The sequence below is a fragment of the Loxodonta africana genome, chromosome 15 (genome assembly GCF_030014295.1).
Source record: "Loxodonta africana isolate mLoxAfr1 chromosome 15, mLoxAfr1.hap2, whole genome shotgun sequence".
NCBI classification, from domain to species: domain Eukaryota; kingdom Metazoa; phylum Chordata; class Mammalia; order Proboscidea; family Elephantidae; genus Loxodonta; species Loxodonta africana.
In genome coordinates, this window is record NC_087356.1 from 17,908,073 (window position 1) to 17,930,911 (window position 22,839).

Consider the following 22,839-nt stretch of genomic DNA (forward strand, 5'->3'; position numbering starts at 1 on the left):
ATGATTAAACTAACAGCGTTGACACTGCTGTAAATACTGGCTGTGCGGTATCTCGGTGTTCAGAGGTGGTATCGAGCATGAACAGGATGATGTTTTGGTTTTAGTTTTCAGCGAATTAGGATTATTTTGAAGCTTTTCTTGTCCATGTTTAGGCCAGCAGGAGTGTTGGCATGTGGAGATGCTAGGAGATTTTAGTAAGGAGCTGGCCCTACTCACCATTGTTAACATAATCAGGCAGACCTTTGGACCTCACATCTCTTAGCATTTGTTTTTCAACTCTCTGGTTCATATACCTTAATTTTTTCTAATCCACATTAAGAGAGAATGCCCTTTGGAAGCTACCACCTTAGCTGATAAGGATACAGGCCAAATTCCTCACAAGGTTGACTAGTGTTGCAATTTCAGCTGACTTCTATACAATAAAAGGATGAATAGTATGGTGCAAACAATTAGCTGCTCAGCCAGTTTGAGTCCACCCAGAGGCACCTCAGAGGAAAGGCCTGGCAATCTGTTTCTGAAAAACTAGCCATTGAAAACCCTGTGGGGCACGGTTACGCACATGGATCTCCATGAGTTGGAACTGACTCCATATCAGCTAGTTTAAATAAATACCTGTTTTTACTGCTTGCTTTTTTTTTTTTTTTTAACCTTTTATATATTACTTTTGTCTTTTGCAAAGGCTTTGAGCTTCCTAGAATTTCTGTAAAAATTCTAGATTACAGTAAGGTTTAGGGAGTATTTGGTACCTTTCTCTTCATAGTTACCGCCTACTTACAGGCTTATTTGCTATTCTGTAAGCACCCTGTTTTGTTTTTGTCTTCATCCAAGTTTTCTTCCTGTTCTTTCATCTCTTTTTTTGTCATCTGTTCAGTCTATCAGGTTTAAAGTACGTAGCTGTTAAATGAGAGTATTATAATTTTATATCTTCTCAGCATTTTGGAAATGGCTAAGTTTTTCATGGAAGTGCAGTAGGTATGGCAATTTAAGAGCCAGAAATTTCAAGAGTAAAAAACAAAATGCTGTAAGTAGGTAACCAGAAGCCCTGGAGGCACAGTGGTTAAGAACTACGGCAAGCTATGGCTGCTAACCGAAAGGTCGGCAGTTTGAATCCACCAGCTCCTCCTTGGACACCCTTTGGGGGCAGTTCTGCTCTGCTCTATAGGGTCATTATGAGTCGGAATTGACTTAACGGCAATGGGTTTATAAGTAGATAAACACGTGAGAATTGAATAAGTGAGACGCGGCTTATATGTTTCAAATTAAACTTTTTTTAGAGTACTTTTAGATTTACAGAAAAATTGTAAAGATAGTTGCACTGTGTTTTTAAGTAGAAACATTATGAAGCGTTCCAAGCTGATTTTTGCTATCTGTATCCCATTTTTAACTTCCCTATGAGTCAAATGAAGCCCAAAATAATGACTGAAAGTGCTGGTGAAATTTTTCTTCGAAGCTCAGAACTGAAGATGCATAAAAGATTGCTTAGAAGAACCACGTAAGTGCCAGAATGGTACCAGTAACTGGACTAGCTATGGAGAAAAGTGAAAGTAGGTCATTAAACAAAGATTTCTATTTATAGACAGGTTTGTTTAAGTCAAGTGTCTCCATCATTCATAGTCCTAAAGCCCTCAGGAGCTTGGAAAGCAGCCACATGTTTCAAAATAACATGAAATAGACACCAGCCCAAAAGATGTTTTTTTATCAAGCAAAGCTTTAAATTTGTAAAAACTTATGATTGCGAAGCTCTGTTTTCTGCATTGTTGTTGTTAGTTGCCTTCGAGTCAATTCCGACTCATGGTGACCCCAGGTGTACAGAGTAGAACTGTTCCACAGGGTTTGCAAGGCTGTGACTTTTCGGAAGCAGATCACTGGGGCTGTCTTCCAAGGTGTGTCTGGGTGGGTTTGAACTGCCTACCTTTTGGCTAGTAGTCCAGCACTTAACCGTTTGTGCCACGCAGGGACTTGTTAATGATTATTGCTTTTATTTGGGTACTTATATGCCAGGCATTCTACTGAATGCTTTGTGTTCATGATCTCATTTAATAATCACAACAGACCTGGAGAGAATAGGCATTATTACTGTGCTCATTTTACAACAGAAAACTGAAGTTCACGGTTAGTAACTTGCCTAAGGCAGAGCTTGACTATGACCCCACGCAGTCAGGCTTTAGAGACCAGGTTCTGTAGTATCTTTTAGTAACAGTAAGGAGCTCTTCAGGGTATGCAGACCTGTCCTTATCTCTAATGCCTAGAATGTGGTGTGCCGTATGTGCTTAACCACAACAGTAGTCACAGCAGTAGCAGCACTAATATGACAGGCATGTTCTCAGCTTTCTGCATGTATTTCCTCATATGATCCTCAGGCAACTCTGGCTATTTCCATGCTTCACTATGGAAGACTCTTCAGTCTGTCAGAGAGGGTCTGAGTAGTTATCAACACAGTATACTTAGCTAATAAGTGGCAGAGCCAGAATTTAGACCCACATCTGCCAGAGCCTAGACTCTTAATCACTACGGTATGTTGTGGGACAGTCACCAGTTGCCATCAATGTTTGAAAGGAATTTGAAAGTCTTTAAAGCATGGCTTTCCAATCATTTCACCATCTTTCCCTAACTAGAATGCTTTGAATAGAGTGATGCTCCACTCCTTACCACCAAAAAACCCACTGCCGTGGAGTTGATTCTGACTCATAACCACCCTATAGGACAGGGTAGAGCTGCCCCATAGAGTTTCCGAGGAGCGCCTGGCAGATTCAAACTGCCGACCTCTTGGTTAGTAACTGTAGCACTTAACCACTACGCCACCAGGGTTTCCGGCCTTCCTTTAGAGCCTAAAATACTTTGGCTTCTCCTTGATGTTCTTCCAGCACATTGACAAATATTTAGTGATTAGATACTACATGCTGAGAATTCATTAGGCAAAGGACTGCAGGTGAACAAGATAGACAAGGGCCCAGCACTCATGGAGCTTCATTCTAGCAGGAGATAAAGCATAAATGGGTAAACAAGATAATTTTAAAAACTTAATTTCACAACACTTCTCTCCTGATCCAGGCTTAACCTTAGCAGTCACATCTCAGTGGCTGAGGTCTTTTTCTGGTTTATCTGTAGTTACCAAATGTGGATATGGGGGTCTCCTTTATTCATTATTTTTATTCTACAAATTTATCAAATACCCACTATGTACCAGATATTTTAATTACTGGTGATACAGAAATAAAGACAGTCACTGCTCTGAAAGAGCTTACAATTTTATACACTATTCCCCAGCTTCCCATGTAATGGCATACATAGAAATAAGCTTAACTGGGAGAAGGGGAGTCGTTGCTGCCCCAGGCTTTACCCAGCTGTCTGACAGGCTAAGGGAATCAATAAAACAGGTACGCAATAGCAAACCCTTTTGAAGCTTTGGTTTAGAGGGGAAGTGTTTGCACACAGTAGTTTGAGAAGCACTTGGTTAACTGGCTTCCACCTAACCAATTAGAGAGATTAACTGGTGTTTTCTATCCTCTCTGAATGCTTGAGTATACTTTTTAGTATGTATAAGGTCTCCCGCTAGTCAAGTGGTTTGCTCACTATAAGTCAATTGTTTTTGTTCCCAAACCTGTTTATGCCAGTTATATTTGTTGTAATGACATAGTTAAATTTTACATAAACTGATGAAATGGGTAAACAAAAAAAGTTATTTCTATGAAAACTGAGTTGAGTACTTTGAGAAAATTAAAGATGAGTAGCAAAAAAAAAAAAAATCGTATTAGATGTGGGTAAGACAACTGTGAAAGAATGGAAAAATCATATAAATCTAAATTCACACTTCGGTCCACTTTGAACAAATCAAACTAGAAATCACAGGCGGCATATTACTGGTGTGGTTTACATAAGAAAGATGACACAGAGCTCTGGTTAGCAGATCCATCCCATACCCAAGGAAAAGGACTTTATGAACGAATGTACATTTATTTGTAAAAATTTAAAATATTTTTTGTATCTAAAATTTTTTCATGATTTTCTGTGTTTGAACTTACCTTTTTTCTTTTTTTTTCTTCTTTAAATTCAATGACTGTCTGCCTCTCTGGGACATTTTAGATAAGTGGATTTCTGGCATATATACCAAGTGTAGTGGGTGAAGGAGCACTTGGGGTGTCAGAGAAAAAACCAAACCCGTTGTCGTCGAGTCGATTCCTACTCATAGGTGTCAGAGAAAACCAAAAAACCTGTTGCTGTCAAGTCAATTGCCACTCATAGTGACCCTATAGAACAGAGTAGAACTGCCCCATAGAGTTCCCAAGGAGCGCCTGGTGGATTCAAACTGCCAGCCTTTTGGTTAGCAGTTGTAGTGTAGCACTTAACCACTACACCACCAGGGTTTCCGGTGTCAGAGAAGTCCTAACTAAGTCAGGGATGAAGAGGTGATGGTAGAGCTGAGAAAGTCAGGGGTGAACATTCTAGAATAAGAGAACACAATGTACAAAGTCCCAAAGGTACGTGAGCTCAGAAGATATTCCAGGAACTCCAGTTTTTGTAGTACTGCTGGTGAGTAAGAATGGAGATGAGTAGGAGATGAGGCTAGAAAAGGTAGGTGGGGACCACATCTGCAAACTTACTGTCTGTTAGGCACAATTGTGAGGTTGATGATGACCATTATAGGCTTGATATCTAATTTAATCATCTATCATTAAGCATGGCAGGGCTTTGGAAATCAAATAGTTTTCTTAACTTTTTGGTGGTAGGAGATAGAACAGTGAATCCAACTCATCACTTGAATATTTTAGTAGGGATGGGGTTGTGAGTGTTGAGTGTTTGTATAAGTATGTTGGTGTGTGTTACTTCTTGGGATTCTACTCTTGTTGGACATGCAGATTGAATCTGATTTTTGTTATGAGAACATTGTGATGAATGTACTTAATTGCAAATCTTTACATCTCTGAATTCTCTAAGAATAAATTTCCAGAAATTGTGTTTTTTTCAGAGATAGGAACTTTTAAAGACTTGTTACAGATTTTCACATTGCTTTGCAGAAAGAATATACCAATTTGCACCCTCTGTTTTTGAGCATCAGTTATGTATTAGCAGAAGTGTGTAGGGTGGTGCAAATGACTTGCTCTTGTCTACTAACCCAAAGGTTGGCAGTGCGAATCCACCCAACAGCACCACAGAAGGAAAGCCTGGAGGTCTCTTTCTATAAGATTACAAACCCCATGGAGCACATTTCTACTCTAACACATGGGATTTCCGTGAGTCGGAATCAAGTAGACAGCATCAGGTTTCAGAAAATGATAAAGCCCTTAACTAGCTTAAAATCTGGTGGAATACTGGACAATAAAATGTTACATACATACATATATATATGTAATTTCAAAAAATATATAATGTAATTTCAAGTAGGAGCCCTGGTGGCGCAGTGGTTAAGAGCTCAGGCTGCTAACCAAAAGGTTGGCAGTTGGAATCTACCAGCCGCTCCTTGGAAGTTCTCCAGCGGGGAGGTTCTGCTGTGTCCGATGAGATCGCTATGAGTTGGAATTGACTCGACAGAAACAAGTTTTAATTTCAAGTAGTGATAAGTAACATGAAGAAAATTCAATAAGGGTAAGGGGACAGAGAGTAGGGGAGGGGCGATATTTCAGATGGGGCGGCAGAGAAGGCCCTTCTGAGCTGACATTTGAGTAGAGACCTCCCATTTATTGTCACTTTCACTGCATTGATTACAACACTGAATGTTACTGCTTTTAAAAACATTGCCAGTTTAGATGGAAAATATTTTTAAATTTCCATTTGAATTTTTGTTCATTTATTAGTAAGGTTGAATTTTTTGTTAGCTCTTTGTATCAATTGCTGTTAGAAATATTTACTATAGAGCTACCCTTTTATTGGTAGTCGTGGGTTATTGGACTCGCATTGCTATCGTCCTGGCCTTTGTATAACGAAGTGTGCAGCATTCGAGCTTGGCTCCGCAGAGAGGGAGGGCGGTGCACAGACCAGGATGAGGAGAAGTGACTTTTGTGATTCTGGGTCCCAGTAATAGTATAATTGATTTAGCGTAATTGTTTAGAGAAGAGTATTGGTGCCTAGATTCCTGACTTGTTCTTGTCCCCACTTAAAAATTTTCGCCTTTAGACACGTGAGGACTCAGTGCATGAACAGAGGAGCTGATTTCCTCCACTGCTGGGAAAATGCGCTTGTGCTTTTCTGCGCATAGCTTAGGAGCATCTACTTTAGAAAAATTAAAATTAGTTAAAAACAACAAAGATGTGGAAGTTAGTAGCTGGCAAAATAGAAATACATACTTGATAGTTTGCTTTGTGTTTTTATAATTTCTAAGTGTGAGAAGACAAAAGAACTTTCTTGAAAAACATACTTTTCAAGGCTCAGTTTGTAAATTACTATCTCAGAGGGATTGTTTATAATTCTACACTACCATTATGTCCTACAAAAATTATTTCTTATGTAGAGAAAAGGCTTAGATTTAAGTCTTCTGTATCTCACTGTATATAACATGCACTAATCCAATACTTTTATTTCCTGCATTAAAATAATGTGAGGTGGTAATCTGGTTTCTTATCAGCAGTCGTTCTAAATTTATATAGAATTCACTTTATTGAAAGTAGGAAAAGAAACAATATTCAGAGAATAGATTTTATTTATTAGCAGCTCTATTTTTCCCATTCATTGATTCACTTGTTTAGTCAAGAAATACTTGAATGCCGCCAATAAGCATTATTGCCAATGAGCAATATGGAGGACAGTGGTGGTTCACTGGTAGAATTCTCACCTTCCATCTGGGAGACCTGGGTTCGATTCCCAACCTGTGCACCTTGTATGCAGCCACCACTTGTCTGTCAGTGGAGGCTTGTGTGATGCAATGATGCTGAACAGGTTTCAGTGGAGCTTCCAGACTGACAGACCAGGAAGAAAGGCCTGGCAGTGTATTTTAAAAAATCAAAAACCTTGTCAATCGCAATGGTCCAGTCCACAGCTGATCATGGGGATGGCAAAGGACCAGGCAGTGTTTTGTTCCATTGTTGCAGTGGATTGCCATGAGTCAGGGCAACTAGATGGCAGCTAACAACAACAGATACGGAGCACTTAGCAGGCGATTTGGAGACAGTCTGATAATTTCTGGGATGGGAGAGGGTAGCCTCTGAAGCTAGGAGGCTGCACCGGACCCACTCAGAGATGAGGGTCACAGAAGGCTTCTAAAGGAGGTGCTGCTTTGCTGTGTGGCCTCAGACTCTGCTGGAGCAGGCGTGTGTGCCTGCACATGTGCACCCACCCAAAGACTTTTTTCAATCTTAGTGTTTGGTCTATTGCTTTGAAAATTGCCTGAGTTCTGTCACTCATTGTGTATCGTTGGTTTTGCTTTCCTGGCAAATATGAGGTAATAGAAAAGCCTGGGGCTGTCATGTGGCAGTGTTCTTGTTAGTGGAAGCAGAAGCCTGCAGAACCCAAGGGAGATCTCACTTTCTGAGGCCATCTTGAGGAGCCACCAGGCAGGAGAGAGCCATTTTAGGAGAAGAATCATGGCTTGAAAAGGCAGAAATATTGTCAAAACTTGAGTTTTTCTCACTTTAGAAGTCTCTCTTAAACCCTGGGGGTTGGTGTACCTTTTCTGTAAAGGGCCAGATAGTAAATATTTTAGACTTTGCAGGCCATCCTACCTTTGTCCCAGCTGTGGTAGCAAGAAAGCAGCCATAGACAATATGTAAATGGTGAGCACAGCTGTGTTTCTGTAACACTTTTTGAAAGCAGGTGGCAGGCCTGATTTCCCATGGGCTACAGTGTTGACCCCTCTTAAACAGTCTTTCAGGCTACACCCGAATGGGGAAATTTGGGTGAAGCCCCGTATCTGGTAGATCATTGAGCTGGTTTGTGACTTGAAGTGGAAAGAGAAATTCAGTAGTATATTTCATCAGATTTATGCCATTGCTTATAAGTTGTATCTTTTATGTACCATAAAGAAAAAAAAAATGCAACCAATTGATTTTAAGATCTCACCATCTGTATGATGCATCCTGGTTTCAGAAGTGCTAGAATGGGGGAGGGGGTGAAGTGTGTCTGAATCAGTGATGTGGTAATACACCAGCCAGCGCTTGAGTGCATGTGCTGACCCAGGCACCATGCAAAGCACTTTACATGCACAGTGCCGTTTATTTTCATAAAAAACCAATGAAGTAGATGAAAAACAAGTCAAATGAAAACTGAAGCTCAGAGCAGTTAAGTGATTTGCCATAGATCACGCATCTCATAAGTGGTGGAGGCTCAGATTCAAACCCAGGCAGCCTGGCTTTAAAGCCTGTGTGCTCGGCCACTGCCCTGTGCCACCTCATTCCGCACTGGGGCAGTGTTTTTGTCAGGTGATGCCATTCACGCTGGAATCGATGTGGTTTATTACAGTGCTTTGAATTGGGTCATGGGAGAAACAGCAGCTACATCATATCCCTTTCACATGTGCTTGCAACTTCAGACGTTTCTCAGTGCCACCAGTTACTGGTTTTCATCCATTATGTGCATGCTGAGGCTCTCAAAGGAGAACCATTATTTGTAAACCCCTTCTGAAAATGTTTTCCAGAAGATAAAGTTTCTAAGCCAAGCAGAATTAGTGCTGGAGGTTTTGTCTTGGTGCTCTGTATGCAAATAGAGCACCCAGGATGGCAGCTGGCACTCTGGTCTGCCGCTACAGAAGGGTAGGCACCATGGGTCACTGTGCTGTGTCCTCTCTGCATCTGTGAGCCTCTCATGAGTGACAGCGCAGCCCTGTGTGAGTGACGCAGATGTCAGTAAAGATGACCTTCCAAAAACTCAAACTCCTTGCTATTGAGTCAGTTCCGACTCATGGTGACCCTGTAGGAGAGAGTAGAACTGTCCCATAGGGTTTCCAGGGAGCAGCTGGTGGGTTCGAACTGCCAGCCTTCTGGTTAGCAGCCAAGCTCTTTAACCACGGTGCCACCAGGGCTCCAGGATGACCTTACTGCCTTAAAAACATAAATTATTGTGCCGAAAAATATGTATAACAAAAAGTTTGCCATTTTAACTTCGCAGTTCAGCAGCATCACTTACTTTTGCTGCACTGGCATCACCGCTGTCCATTTCCAAAAGGTTTACCTCATTCTAGGCAGAAGCTCAGTAGCCCTTCAGCAGTAACGCCTATTTCCTCTTCCCCCCAGCCCCTGGAACCACTAGTAAACGTTTACCTCTATGCATTTGCCTATTTTAGATGTTTCATATAAGTGGAATCATATATTTGCCCTTCTGTGACTGATTTATTTCACTCAGCATGATGTTTTCAGGGTTCATCCATATCACAGCATGTATCAGGGTTCCTTTTCTCTTCATGGCTGAGTAATATTCCATGGTACATATGTACCACATTTGGCTTATCCATTCCCTTATTGCTTTTGAAGACACAGGAAATATATGAACCACAAGAATTCAGCTCTCTATAGAGTCTTGGGGAATTCCGGTGTCCTAGCACAAGCCTACATTCAGCTGTCAGAGCAAGCTGTGAGAGCTTACCTTTGAGAGAGCTGGGGTTCTTAGCACTTGTGACCATCAAAAAGAAAAGCCAGAATAGATGAGCAGCTAAAGATGTCATGCATGGCACCATCTCAAACCACATCGCAGTGTTCATGTCTCATTCTAGCCAAACAGAAGCCCTCTCATTGAAATTCAATTTTGAAAGAGGTGAAGTTTATTTTTTGCTTTATTTGCATATTAATGGGTTCTCAAGGTACCATGTCATTTCTTCCATGGAGGCCACTGCAAGAAATAAGGCATCACTTAAAAAAAATTTTTTTTTTTAATTCTGTTTTGTGAGTGAAATTTCCAATGTAGTGAAGTAAATTGTATGCAAAAATTATGTTTTCTTTGGGGAGCATGCACTTCTCTGAAAAATGATCTATTAGCTTCTGATTTTCACAAGTTCTTGGTACCTCATAAGCTTGAGAATCCATGGTATGAGCTGAGATGTAGAGGATGAGAGAAGATAGTTGGCGCGGTCAGGTTCACAAAGGGGAAGAGTGCAGAGGCCTACAGGCAGCAGATGGCCTGGTATGTTGGAGGATGAAGAGAATATAGTTGGCGCGGTCAGGTTCACGAAGGGGAAGAGTGTAGAGGCCTACAGGCAGCAGATGGCCTGGTATATTGGAGGATGAAGAGAAGATAGTTGGCGCGGTCAGGTTCACGAAGGGGAAGAGTGTAGAGGCCTAGAGGCAGCAGATGGCCTGGTATATTGGAGGATGAAGAGAAGATAGTTGGTGTGGTAAGATTCACAAAGGGGAAGAGTGCAGAGGCCTACAGGCAGCAGATGGCCTGGTATGTTGGAGAACCCAACACTGCATGTTCCTGGAGCAAATGTGTTGGGAGCAGGAAAGGAAAGACTGGAAGGTAGAAAGGGCCCAGTAATTCAGGCCTTTGTAAACCATACACACCAGTTAGGATTAGATTCTGCTGCAAATAATTACCAAAAAAAAAAAAAAAAAACCCAAATAACAAAATACACCTGGAGGGAGGCAGTCCAGAGCTGGTATGGTGCTTGGTAGCTCGGTGCTCTTTAGGAACCTGGGCTTCTGTATCTTGCTGCTCTGCCATCATGAACATATCTCCTCATGGTCCCAGATGGCCACCAGAAGGAACTGCAGCCATCACATCACGTCTCCATTTCAAGCAGCAAAAAGGAGAGAGGAAGAAGGGTACTCTCCCCCCTGCAAGACAGTTCATGGAAACCCTTCAACTCACTTCCGCTTAAATCATATTGGTCCGAATTTAGGCACAGATAGCTGCAAGGGAGGCTGGGAAATATAGTCTTTCATCCTGGATGTCATTGTGGCCAGCTAAAAGTCAGGGTTCTAAAGTGGAAGGGTAAAAATGATGAGGGTGCAGGCAAACTAATAATGTCCGCCACGCCACGTCAGCCTTTATTTTATAAGGGGTGTAATAAGGAGAGAAACATGCTCAAATTCTCTTTTTTAAAATATGGCTACCTGCAGTGTGGAGGGTGGGTAGGAGGGAGGTAGGGAGACCATGGAGACCACTGTAGTGTGCAGGTGCGAAGTGAGCAGGAGACTGACCATGGTGGCAAAGACGATCTCATGAGACTGATAGGACTTGGTCATTGATCACATGTGAGCGGGGTCCTGGCTTAGCAGCCAGGTGTGTCTTGGTACTATAGAGACAAGGACTACATGACGAGTGATGAAAGCCATGGGATTGGAGCTGATGGCCTGGGAGGAGGAGGTCTACTTAGAATGGGTTTTTAAAGGATCAGGCAGAGAGGAGGAAAATAGAGTGTGGTGTTTCAGAAGTCAAGGGGGAATTGAGCATTTTAGGATTTAGGAAGTGGTCAGTTATATCACATGCAGCTGAGAGCTCAGATAAGAGAAGTATTAAATGTTATTGATAGGATTTAACAATCAGGAGGTTGGTGATGACTGTGTTAGGAGTAGTTCATGAATGATGGAGGAGAAAACCAGATGTGGCGAGTGAGGGAGTGAGTGGGAGGTGCGGGAGTAGAGGAGAGCGTAGCCACTCTCCCAAGAAGTTTTATCTCCGAGATGATGGAGAAAAAAGGTACCTGGGTGCCAAAGGATGAGTGAGTGCGTGTGTGTGCTGTTTTCTTTTTTAGTTTTCAGGTGGCAAATATTTGAACATGTTCATGCTGATGGAAAGGAGTAGAGAGGAAGAGGCCGAAGATAAGAGGAAAGAAGGGACGATTGATGAAATGGGGGCTTTGGGATGGGCACTGGTGGCAGATTACATTAGGATGGGGGACAGCTCCCCCTTGTAACGAGAAGGAAGGGGAGCAGTCAAGGATGGAGTTGCAGCAAGGTTCTGAGGGCATGGTGGCAGAAAGCTGAGGGCATCCCCACATATGACAGCTTTTATTTTCTTTGTGAAACAGGAGTTGAGTGTGTCTTGGTGGCTGAGGGAGTGTTGGTGAGCTTGTTAGTAGTCCACATGACAATGTTGCATGTGTAATTTGGCAGCTCTTCCTTCATGGAAAAAAATCTCTGATCTAGGTCTGATTTTTCTGTCATAAAATTGACCTGTGGGACCTTTCACATAATTCAGATTTGGGTCATTAAAAACAAATGAAAAATCTGTTGCCGTTGAATCAATTCCAACTCATACCAACCCTATGTACAGGACAGAGGAGAACTGCCCCATAAGATTTCCAAGGCAGTAATCTTTTTGGAAGCAGACTGCCACATCTTTCCCCCAAGGAACGACTGCTGAGTTTGAACCGCTCATCTTTTGGTTAGCAGCCGAGTGCTTAACCACTGCCCACCAGGGCTCCTTCTCGTTGCCTTTAGAAATGTGAAGTGAAGAGGCAGTGTGTGCAGTGCCTTGCACAGGACATGGCACGTAGGCTCCGTGCAGAGGTTCCTGGAACACACTGTCCACACAGAACATCTCCCAAACTTGTTTTACTGTTTGCACAGCTCAGTTTCTTTTGGGCAAACTTGCTTTTACTGAAGAAAAGAAAATTCTTCTTTCAGATTGCAATAATCATACCCTTGTGAACCATAACAGGGCAGGTACTGTTAGCTTGCTTGTGGCATTTGGCACCGTCTCCAGGAATCGCACAAATATGCTACCAAGAACTGGGTTACACTACCGCTAATGGGAACAGTGTGTCCATGACCGAGTGATGAATTCGGCTTTTCTTCTAACTGGAAACTAAGTTGTGAGCAGACTTGGCAAGATACAGATTATGGCAGACAATTTTTCAAAGCTCTTTTTAAAAATCTCAGTTTTCCACAGAAAAATTAGGACTGACATTCTAGAGAGCAGAATGTTGTTTAAATCACGGTCCTTAGTAGATTGCCAACTACTTTCTTTCATTCATTCCCCAGAGAAAGTTGGATATTTGACCCATTCTTTTCTGCCAGCGAGAAAAGAACACGAGGGGCCTGTCCTTCCCTGGACCTTCTGCCACGGAACCTTGAGGTTGCCCCATCTCAGCTGTGGAGGTCCCCCTTCTGCATGTTTTGTTTAGTTGCAGTAGAGTTCTTCTGAGAGCACTGAGTTCTAGTCCTGTCTGCAAGAAATGGCAATGGGATAGTTAGCACGGAAAGCACAAAGGCAGCACTGTGACCAGCAGGTCGGCAGTGCATGGCACTCCCCATTTCTCTGACACCACCCATCTTTGCCTGAGTGAACGAAGCTTTGTGCATCCTTCTGGGGAGCTGAGAAGGAAAGTAAAGGCCAGGTCTAAAACTGTCTCTGCCACTGGGTGTGTCCAGTGTAACTTCTGTTGTTGCTAAGCAGCTTTCTAACACAGATCTCCTGGGCTTGTTGAACTAAAACTAAGCTTTGTGTGATTCCTCCTTGTGGGCGATGAGGCCCCCTGGCAGAGGATGTGGACCGCATCTCCAACACAGAGAACTTTTGTAGGCATGCCAGGGTGATTTATGTGATGGAAAGCTGTGCTTATGCCGTCATTTAACTTGAAATAATGAGCTTTAAACCAAAAAGTGTCCTCATCCTGGAATCAAATGATCAGTACCTTTTTTTGCCCAGGTTTGTGTGTGTGTGTGTGTGTGTGTGTGTGTGTGTGTGTGTGTTGGAGGGGGAGAGGCATAATAGGTCATGGAACATAAGGGAACGACTTCCAGAGGAGGCTTCTAACAGCAGCGCTAACCTGACGGCTCTGGACATCTGTCTCCTTTTTGTACGTTACCTTGTTACCTTCTTCCCTTTTCCTCCATGGTTCTTCTCAGAGTCCTTTTCTTGTAGTAGTCAAGTTCTTTGACAGGACCTGTTGTCAATTACCTGCTTTAAGGGTTCGTTTCTAGCCAAACAAGTAGGTGTTATGGAAGCATCACATACAGAGGCACGGTTCCTTGACATTTGTGGTGGGAGGGTAACTCGCTGTCCACTACATTTAGGGACAAGTTTCTAAATGTAACATTTCTGAGAGAATTCTGGGCAGCCACCTCAACAGTAAACAAGTGTTTGTGCTTGTGACATGCCAAGGGCTGTGCCTGAGAGCCTTTATTAACTTAGTTTTGGAATTTTAATGTTGTATTTGGATCAACTCATTTTCTTTCACACCAAATATGTGAAAAGTAATTCAGAATTATATTTTTATTAATGCAAACTCAGGCTCTTAAGATGACAATCTTGGGGAGATTTTAATTAAAAAATATACCTTTTGACTGAAGGCCAAGTGGCCTAGAGTTAAAATCAGTATGAGGCCAAAACCTTGTATCAGCACAACAGAGTAAGTTTTGGGGATACAAGAAAAAATTGCAGTTGTCACAGTTTTGTTTAGAAATCTGGCAGCTAAACTTTAAAACATTGATATTGCAGTGCAAGAACAGTATGGTCATCTGCTCGATGGGTTTGTGGTCACTACATAGTACACCTGTAACGGTAAATAGACTTAGTTTGGTCAGCCAAGGTTGGCAGAAGAGCAAAATATGTTCAACTCTTTTTGCCAGTATTGGATGATGCAGATTATGGTGTTGCTGCCACGATGTCAAGCTTTCCTTCCTTTCTAATATTGTTGTTAGGTGCCATCGAGTCAATTCCGACTCATAGCAACCCTATGTGCAACAGAATGAGATGCCGCCAGATCCTGTGCCATCGTCACAATCATTGCTATGTTTGAGCCCATTGTTGCAGCCTCTGTGTCAATCCATCTTGTTGAGGGTCTTTCTCTTTTTTGCTGACCCTCTAATTTACCAAGCATGATGTCCTTCTCCAGGAACGGGTCCCTCCTGATAACATATCCAAAGTACTTGTGTGATGGTTCAAGTTGTGTGTTAACTTGGCTGAGCCATGATTTTTAGTGGTTTGGCAGCTATGTAATGATGTAATAGCTTCTATAATGAGATCTGATGTGATGTAATCACTTCCATGTTGAGATCTGTTATGAGAAGCCAATCAATTGAAAGGGAGTTTCCTCGTGGGTGTGGCCTGCATCCAATATAGGTGTACTTTCTGGCAAACCTTGCTGGCTTTTGCTTGCTCTGGATCCTACAGCTGGCCCCTACTCATCTGACTCCTTGTTCTTGGAACTTGAGCTAGCAACTTATCTGCCAATCTTGGGATTCATCAGCCCCTGCAGCTCCGTGAGTCAGGAGAAGCTTCCAGCCTGACCCACAGACTTGGGACTTTCTGGTCTCTACAACTGCATGAGCCATTTCCTTGATAAAAATCTCTCTCTTATATATATATTTATAAGCTTCACTGGTTTTGCTTCTCTAGCGAACCCAGCCTAGGACAGTGTTGAAACGAAGTCTCGCCATCCTTGCTCCTAAGGAGCATTCTGGCTATACTTCTTCCAACATAGATTTGTTTATTCTGCTGGCATTCCGTGGTATATTCTTCACCAACACCGTAATTCAAACGCATCAATTCTTTGGTCTCTAATAGTAACTGAATAAAATAAAGCCCTATCGCCTCAGTAGAGTCGAACTTAATGATGTGGGTGGAATCAAGCTTTCGGGACCTTCATCAGTGATGTGCCACAACTCAAAATGAGAAGAAACAGCTTCAAACATCTGTTAATAATCAGAATGTGGAATTTGCAAAGTATGAATCTAGGAAAATTGGAAGTCATGAAAAATGAAATGGAACACATAAAGATTGATGTTCTAGGCATTAGTGAGCTGAAGTAGACCGGCATTGGCCATTTTGAATCAGACAATCATATGGTCTGCTCTGCCAGGAATGACAAATTGAAGAGGAGCAGCATCACATTCATCATCAGAAAGAACATTTCAAGATCTGTCCTGAAGTCCAGTGCTGTCAGGGATAGGATGATATCCACATGCGTACAAGGAAGAACAGTTAATACAACTGTTATTCAAGTTTACGCACCAGCCACTAAAGCCAAAGATGAAGAAATTGAAGATTTTTTGAACTTCTGTAGTCTGAAATTGATCAAACATGCAATCAAGATGCATTGGTAATTACTGGTGATGGGATTGTGAAAGTTGGAAACAAAGAAGAAAGATTGGTAGTTGGGAAATATGGCCTTGGTAATAGAAATGACACTGGAGATCACATGATAGAATTTTGTAAGACCCACGACTTCTTCATTGCAAATACCTTTTTTCAGCAGCATAAATGATGACTATATGCATAATCTCGCCAAATGGAATACACACACAGGAATGCAATCGACTACATCTGTGGAAGGAGAGGATGGAGAAGCTCAGTATCATCAGTCAGAGCAAGGTCAGGGGCCAACTGCAGAACAGGGCATCAATTGCTCATATGCAAGTTCAGGTTGAAACTGAAGAAAATTAGAACAGGTCCACGAGAGCCAAAGTACGACCTTGCGTATATCCCACCTGAATTTAGAGACCATCTCAAGAATTGATTTGACTCATTGAACACTAATAACTGAAGACCAGACGAGTTGTGGAAGGACATCTTACATGAAGAAAGCAAAAGGCCGTTACAAAGACAGGAAAGAAAGAAAAGACCAAAATGGATGTCAGAAGAGACTCTGAAACTTGCTCTTCAATGTTAAGTAGCTGAAGTGAACAGAAGAAATTATCACATAAAAGAGCAGAACAGAAGATATCAAGGGCGGCTCTAGAAGACAAGATAAAATATTATAATGAAATGTGCAAAGACCTGGAGTTAGAACACCAGAAGGGAAGAACACACTTGGCATTTCTCAAGCTGAAAGAACTGAAGAAAAAATTCAAGCCTCAAGTTGTAATATTGAAGGATTCTATGGACAAAATATTGAATGATGCAGTAAGCATTAAAAGAAGATGGAAGGAATACACAGAGTCACTGTACCAAAGAGAATTGGTCAACGTTCAGCCATTTCAGGAGGTAGCATATGATCAAGAACCGATGGTAGACGTCCAGGCTGCACTGAAGGGAATGGTGAAAAACAAGGCTCCGGTAATTGATGGAATGCCAAATGAGATGTTTCAGCTAACTGATGCAGCTCTGGAGGTGCTTACTCATCTATGCCAAGAAATTTGGAGTAGATCCAAATTTGGAATAGATCACTGATTGGAAGAGATCCATACTTGTACCCATTCCAAAGAAAGGTGATCCAACAGAATGCAGAAATTATCAAACAGTATTATTAATATCAAACACAAGTAAAGTTTTGTGGAAGATAATTCAAAAGTGGTTGCAGCAGTATGTTGACAAGGAACTACCAGAAATTCAGACCAGATTCAGAAGAAGATGTGGAACAAGGGATATCATTGCTGATGTTAGATGGATGTTGGCTGGAAAAAAAGAATACCAGAAAGATGTCTACCCCTGTCTTACTGATTATGCAGTGGCATTTGACTGTGCGGATCATAACAAATTATGGATGACATTGCGAAGAATGGGAATTCCAGAACACTTAATTGTGTTCATGAGGAACCTGTACCTAGACCAAGAGGCAGTTGGTTAACACAACAAGGGGATACCACGTGATTTAAAATCGAGAAAGGTGTTTGTCAGGGTTGTATCCTTTCAGTATAATTATTCAATCTGTATGCTGAGCAGATAATCCAAGAAGCTAGACTATATGAAGAAGAGCAGGGCATCAGGATTGGGGGAAGACTCGTTAACCTGTGTGATGCAGATGATACAACCTTGCTCGCTCAAGCAAAGAGACCTTGAAGTACTTACTGATGTCAGTCAAAGACTACAGCCTTCAGAATGGATTACACCTCAACATAAGGAAAACAGAAATCCTCACAACTGGGCCAATAAGCAATATCATGATAAATGGAGAAAAAATTGAAGTTGTTAATGTCATGGATTGAATTGTATCCCCCCCCGAAATACGTGTCAACTTGGTTAGGCCATGGTTCCCAGTATTGTGTGGTTGTCCTCCATTTTGTGATTATAATTTTATGTTAAAGAGTATTAGAGTGGGATTGTAACACCCTTCCTAAGGTCACATCCCTGATCCAATGTAAAGGGAGTTTCCCTGGGGTGGGGACTGTGCCACCTTTTATCTTAGGAGAGATGAAAGCAGAGAGGGGGGACCTTAGTGTGCTGGGAGCAGAACGCATCATTTGGACCCAGGGTCCCTGCGTGGAGAAGCTCCTAGTCCAGGGGAAGATTGATGAGAAGGCCATTGGAAAGAGAAAGCCTTCCCCTGGAGCTGACCCCTTTAAATTTGAACTTTTAGCCTACTAAAAAAGAAACAAATTTTGCTTTGTTAAAGCCCTTTAGTAGTGGTATTTCTGTTACAGCAGCACTAGATGACTAAGACAGTCAAGGATTTCATTTTTCTTGGATCCACAATCAACACCCATGGAAGCAGCAGTCAAGAAAGCATAGGACGTATTGCATTGGGCAAATCTGTTGCAAAAGACCTCTTTAAAGTGTTAAAAAGCAAAGACATCATTATCAGGACTAGGTGTACCTAACTCACGCCACGGTATTTCCAATCACCTCATATGCATGCAAAAGCTGGAAAGCGAATAAGGAAGACCGAAGAAGAATTGATGCATTTGAATTACGGTGTTGCTGAAGAATATTGAGTATATCATGGACTGCCAAAAGAATGAACAAATCTGACTTGGAAGTACAGCCAGAATGCTCCTTAGAAGTGAGGTTGGCAAGACTTCATCTCATGTACTTTGGATATGGTACCAGTAGGGACCAGTCCCTGAAGAAGAATTTGATGCTTGGTAAAGTAGAGGATCAGTGAAAAAGAGGTTGATGAGATGGATTGACACAGCGGCTGCAACAATGTGCTCAAGGATAGAAAGGATTGTGAGGATGGTGCAGGACCGGGCAGTGTTTTGTACTGTTGTGTGTGGTGTTGCTATGAGTCAGGACTGACCAGATGGCACCTAATGACGACAAATTATTTATTCTTTTAATTCAGTTATGAGTGTACTGTTAGGTTTATTAAATCCAGATAAAATCAGTATTCTGATTATTAAACTTAGACTCCCGATTTTGTATTCCATTCCAGATTTTGTATCTGGGAATGGAATAAAATAAGGTTTATGAGGCTCAATTTACCATAGAATTTGTTAGCTTATGTCTGTATTTGAGTCTTCTGCATCGTCGCTCCTTCTCCCAGATATATTACATACCCATAGAATATATTACTAAGTATAGACCCTTTTCTAGATAAATTTGCATTACTTTGGAGTGTCCTCTAGCGTATATGCCACTATTAAAAAATCTTAGCTTGTTCTCCCCCCTCATTGCTTTTCTTCGAGAGTGTGTTGACTGTTCTTGGCCCTTTGCATTTTCATATACATTTTAGAATCAGCTTGCCAATTTCTCTACCAAAAAGACTCGGGCTTTTGATTAAGATTGCATTGAACATTTTGGGGGAGAATTGACATCTTTCCATTAGTAGGTCTTTCAGTCTATGGACTTGATTCACATATCCCTGTATTTATTAAGGCCTTTAATTTTTCTCAAAAATGTTTTAAAGTTTTTTAGGTAGAAGTTGTGCACACATCTTGTTAGATTATTCCCAGATATTTGGTATTTTTGATGGTATTAGAAAAGATACCTTCTTAAATAATTTTATTTTCTTATTTTTTAATTTATGTATAGAATCAGTTGGGTTTTATTTGTATATTGACCTTGTATCTTTAATGTTGCCAAGTTTGCATTCTAATAATTTATTTTTGAGTTCTTTGAATTTTCTATGTACAAAGTTACACGATACAAAATTCTCTACCGACAAAATTGTATCACCTGTGAACAGTGACAGTTTTGTGTGGTTACGAGTTGAGTGCTATATGGCAGTGAGAAATGAAGGGACTGCAGCTACATGCATCAGTATGGATCAGTCTCAAGCATAACATTGACTTAAAAAAGCAGACCATAAGAGGGTAATTTATAGTATGATTCAATTTATTAAAGAGCTTTGGAGACAAGTAAAATTAAGTAAATTATTGATAGGGATACATACATAGGTCGTAAAACTATAGAGGGAGTTAAAAAAAAAAAATTCAGGATGGTAGTTACCCCCGGGGACCAGAGGGAGATATGAGGAGGGACGGACACATGGAGGCTTCTAAGTTATGGCAGTAGTCTTCTCCTTCACATTTATTTTTTCAACTGTATGTATTTTATAAAATTGTATATGTACGATGTTTCACAATTAAAAATTTTAAAGTGAAATGGAAAACATAGGTCTGTCTCTCCACCTGTGGGGAAGAAAAAATATTAGTCTCAGTGTATCAATAGAAATTCAGGAAAGTATTGAATATTAATATCTAATGAATGAAAGAAGTATTAAATAGGTAAAAATATTTCTGAACTACTAATTTTACCTAAAACAGTGCATGAATAGGGCTTTTCACTTAAGTTGATTTTCACACCTTCGTGTGGCCTCTGTAAATATTAGATTCTTTGCTGGCAATTGAAAAGCAGCTGTTAAATAGAAATCCTTGGGTTTTAAAAAATAATTGGAAAATAAAATTTTAAAATGTCTTGGTCTCATTCGCTCATCTTTTGAGTGAATATAATGGGCCCAGGAAATTCTTCTTACCCAATAATAGACTTCTAGAAGCCATTGTATCATGGTGGCGTGCCTTTAACTAGACTGGCTGATTTCAGCAGCTGGATTAGAAAGGATCATAATCTCCTCTATCAGGTGACAGAAGGTTCCAGCTCTAGTGTGGCACTTAAATTAGACTTTAATCTCTTCTCTTTATATATTTTTAATTTTTATTTCTTCCTTCTAAAAAGAGGCTTTTATTTTTTTCCCAAGCAATATTAGCAGTTTCTTTGACCCAGAACCCAGTGCTGTCAAGTCAATTCCAACTTGTAGATGAGTTTTTTTGAAGTGCTGAACAAATGATCATGGCAGTAAATTAGAGCATCCTTCTAGGAATGTCAACTGGGCACTTTGTGTATGGGGTGGGTGGTGCCAGTTGGTATCACCCCGCCATTGTTCTCACCTGGCCCAGGTGCTGTTAGGGAAGCGACCTGGGTGGTCTGTGTTCTTTCCTGCCTCCCTGTCCTCCTTGTCCGTGGTGTTTAGGTAGCACCCCTCTGGAAGACTGTGGTGCCAACAGGCCTGTCGCCTCCTTCCATCTTCTTCTGTCACCAGCCCCTCTTTTGGTTCATGAATGTAAATGGCTGCTGAAGGCTTTTTAGCAGATTCCACCAGGAAGATTGAGAATCCTATCACATTAGAAAATAATTCAGGTCGAGTGATAATTGGGGTGATAACCAGGGGAGAGCCTCTGAGAAGAGTGCTTCACACTCCTCAGCATTGACGTCACACAAGAAAGTATATTCATCTGCACGCATGGTATCAGATTTTGGAGGTTAGTGTGTTGCAGGGTAGAGGAAATGAGAGAATGAGTCACAGACTACTGTGTTTTTATAGAAAGATCTGTTAACAGCAAGAGTTGTGTGGCCAGGAATCTACATATGACATGTGAATGTACGTGTTTGTCTGACTAAGCAGAAAGGACTTTTGGCTTCTGTAGGCCTAGACCACTTCACTGTGAGTTCATCAGCTCCCTTTCCCAATCACAGGCTTCACCCATCTCTCTCTCTCTTACACACACACACCACCACCACCACTGTCATCATCATCATCATCATCACACACAGGACACAGAAAAAACAAAAACAGTGAATGTTCACTGAGCACGTGCTGTGGTTTTATTTTTTCAGACCATCCAGCTGTTGTCTGTCCCACCCCAGGATGTAACTGAGGAGTCCATTTTGAGGACCTATTTCATTAAAGCAAAACAACAACAAAATGTGTCTCATAAATGGATAGAAAATATCTTTTTAGAGGCTTTCATTCTTACTATATTTAGACTTGCTTATGCCTCTGCCTTGAACAGAGGAATTGTGAGTCTCCGCTATGCTGTTGTTCCTCTCCTATATGAGAGATGTTGGAGATGAAGGCTCCCTGCTCACAGAAATAGATGAGGGTGTGAGGGAGGAGGTTGAGTTGGGATTCTTTCCAGCTCCAACACTTGCCCTCTCCCTTCCGGGGCATTTGTTGGAGTAATGAGACCACGTAATTTTTCAGTATGGGCTTTAAACAGTCATGTCCTGAGTGAATTCCCAAAAGTTGAATTTTTAAGGAAGGAGTTCTGTCGTCGAACACACCTAGAAGTATGCATGGAAAGCCTGCGTCCCTTCCACTGAAGAGTAAACTTCCTACTGAGTGGAGGAGAATGGCAAGGAACAAGTGGTTTGGTTTTTGCCTCCTTTGGAAGAAGGACTAATATGTGATCATATACTTTTATATACTTCTCCAGAATTGGAGCCGATCCATACAGTACACCAGAAATATTTACAGACTTGATGAGTTTTGCATATCCCATTTGATACGTTGGTGTAAATGGGGAATTCTGAGTTCTTGAAAACAGTTGAAGAGACTTGGGTGTTCTCACCGCCACCAAACATTTGTGGACAATAAATTTTTCATCATCTTTTACTCTAATGTACATGAACCACTGAGCTACTTCTATGTGCAAGGGAAGTTACTTAAAAGTACATGATTTTGAACCAAAAAGGCCTGTGAAGCTCCAGGAAATTCAGTTGAGACTTTCTGCAGAGAAACCAAAACTCTTTAAGGAAGCATGGAAATAGCCCTGGACTTGATCTTCTTTAACCTCAGAAAGCTGCTTGAATTACTTCTATCTATCTATCTATATATATATATATTTCTTTCAGATTCAACCCTATGAAAAGATCAAGGCCAGGGGCTTACCTGATAACATATCTTCTGTGTTGAACAAGCTGGTGGTGGTGAAGCTCAATGGTGGTTTGGGAACCAGCATGGGCTGCAAAGGCCCTAAAAGCCTGATTGGTGTGAGGAATGAGAACACCTTTTTGGACCTGACTGTTCAGCAGATTGAAGTGAGTAACATTCAGCCTTTCTCATTTGATACTGAAAGAAGACAGATTAGAGTGGAC

General features: G+C 41.4%; 1 protein-coding gene across 11 annotated transcripts in view; it reads left to right on the top strand.

Annotated features, from left to right (window-relative positions):
* UGP2 (UDP-glucose pyrophosphorylase 2) overlaps positions 1-22,839 on the top strand; it is a 73,447-nt gene that overhangs the window by 24,024 nt on the left and 26,584 nt on the right. For all 11 annotated transcript variants that reach the window (XM_064268651.1, XM_064268652.1, XM_064268646.1 and 8 more), the window contains one exon: positions 22,597-22,782. In XM_064268651.1, coding sequence (XP_064124721.1) covers positions 22,597-22,782 — 186 coding nt within the window. The remainder of the gene's footprint in view (positions 1-22,596; positions 22,783-22,839) is intronic.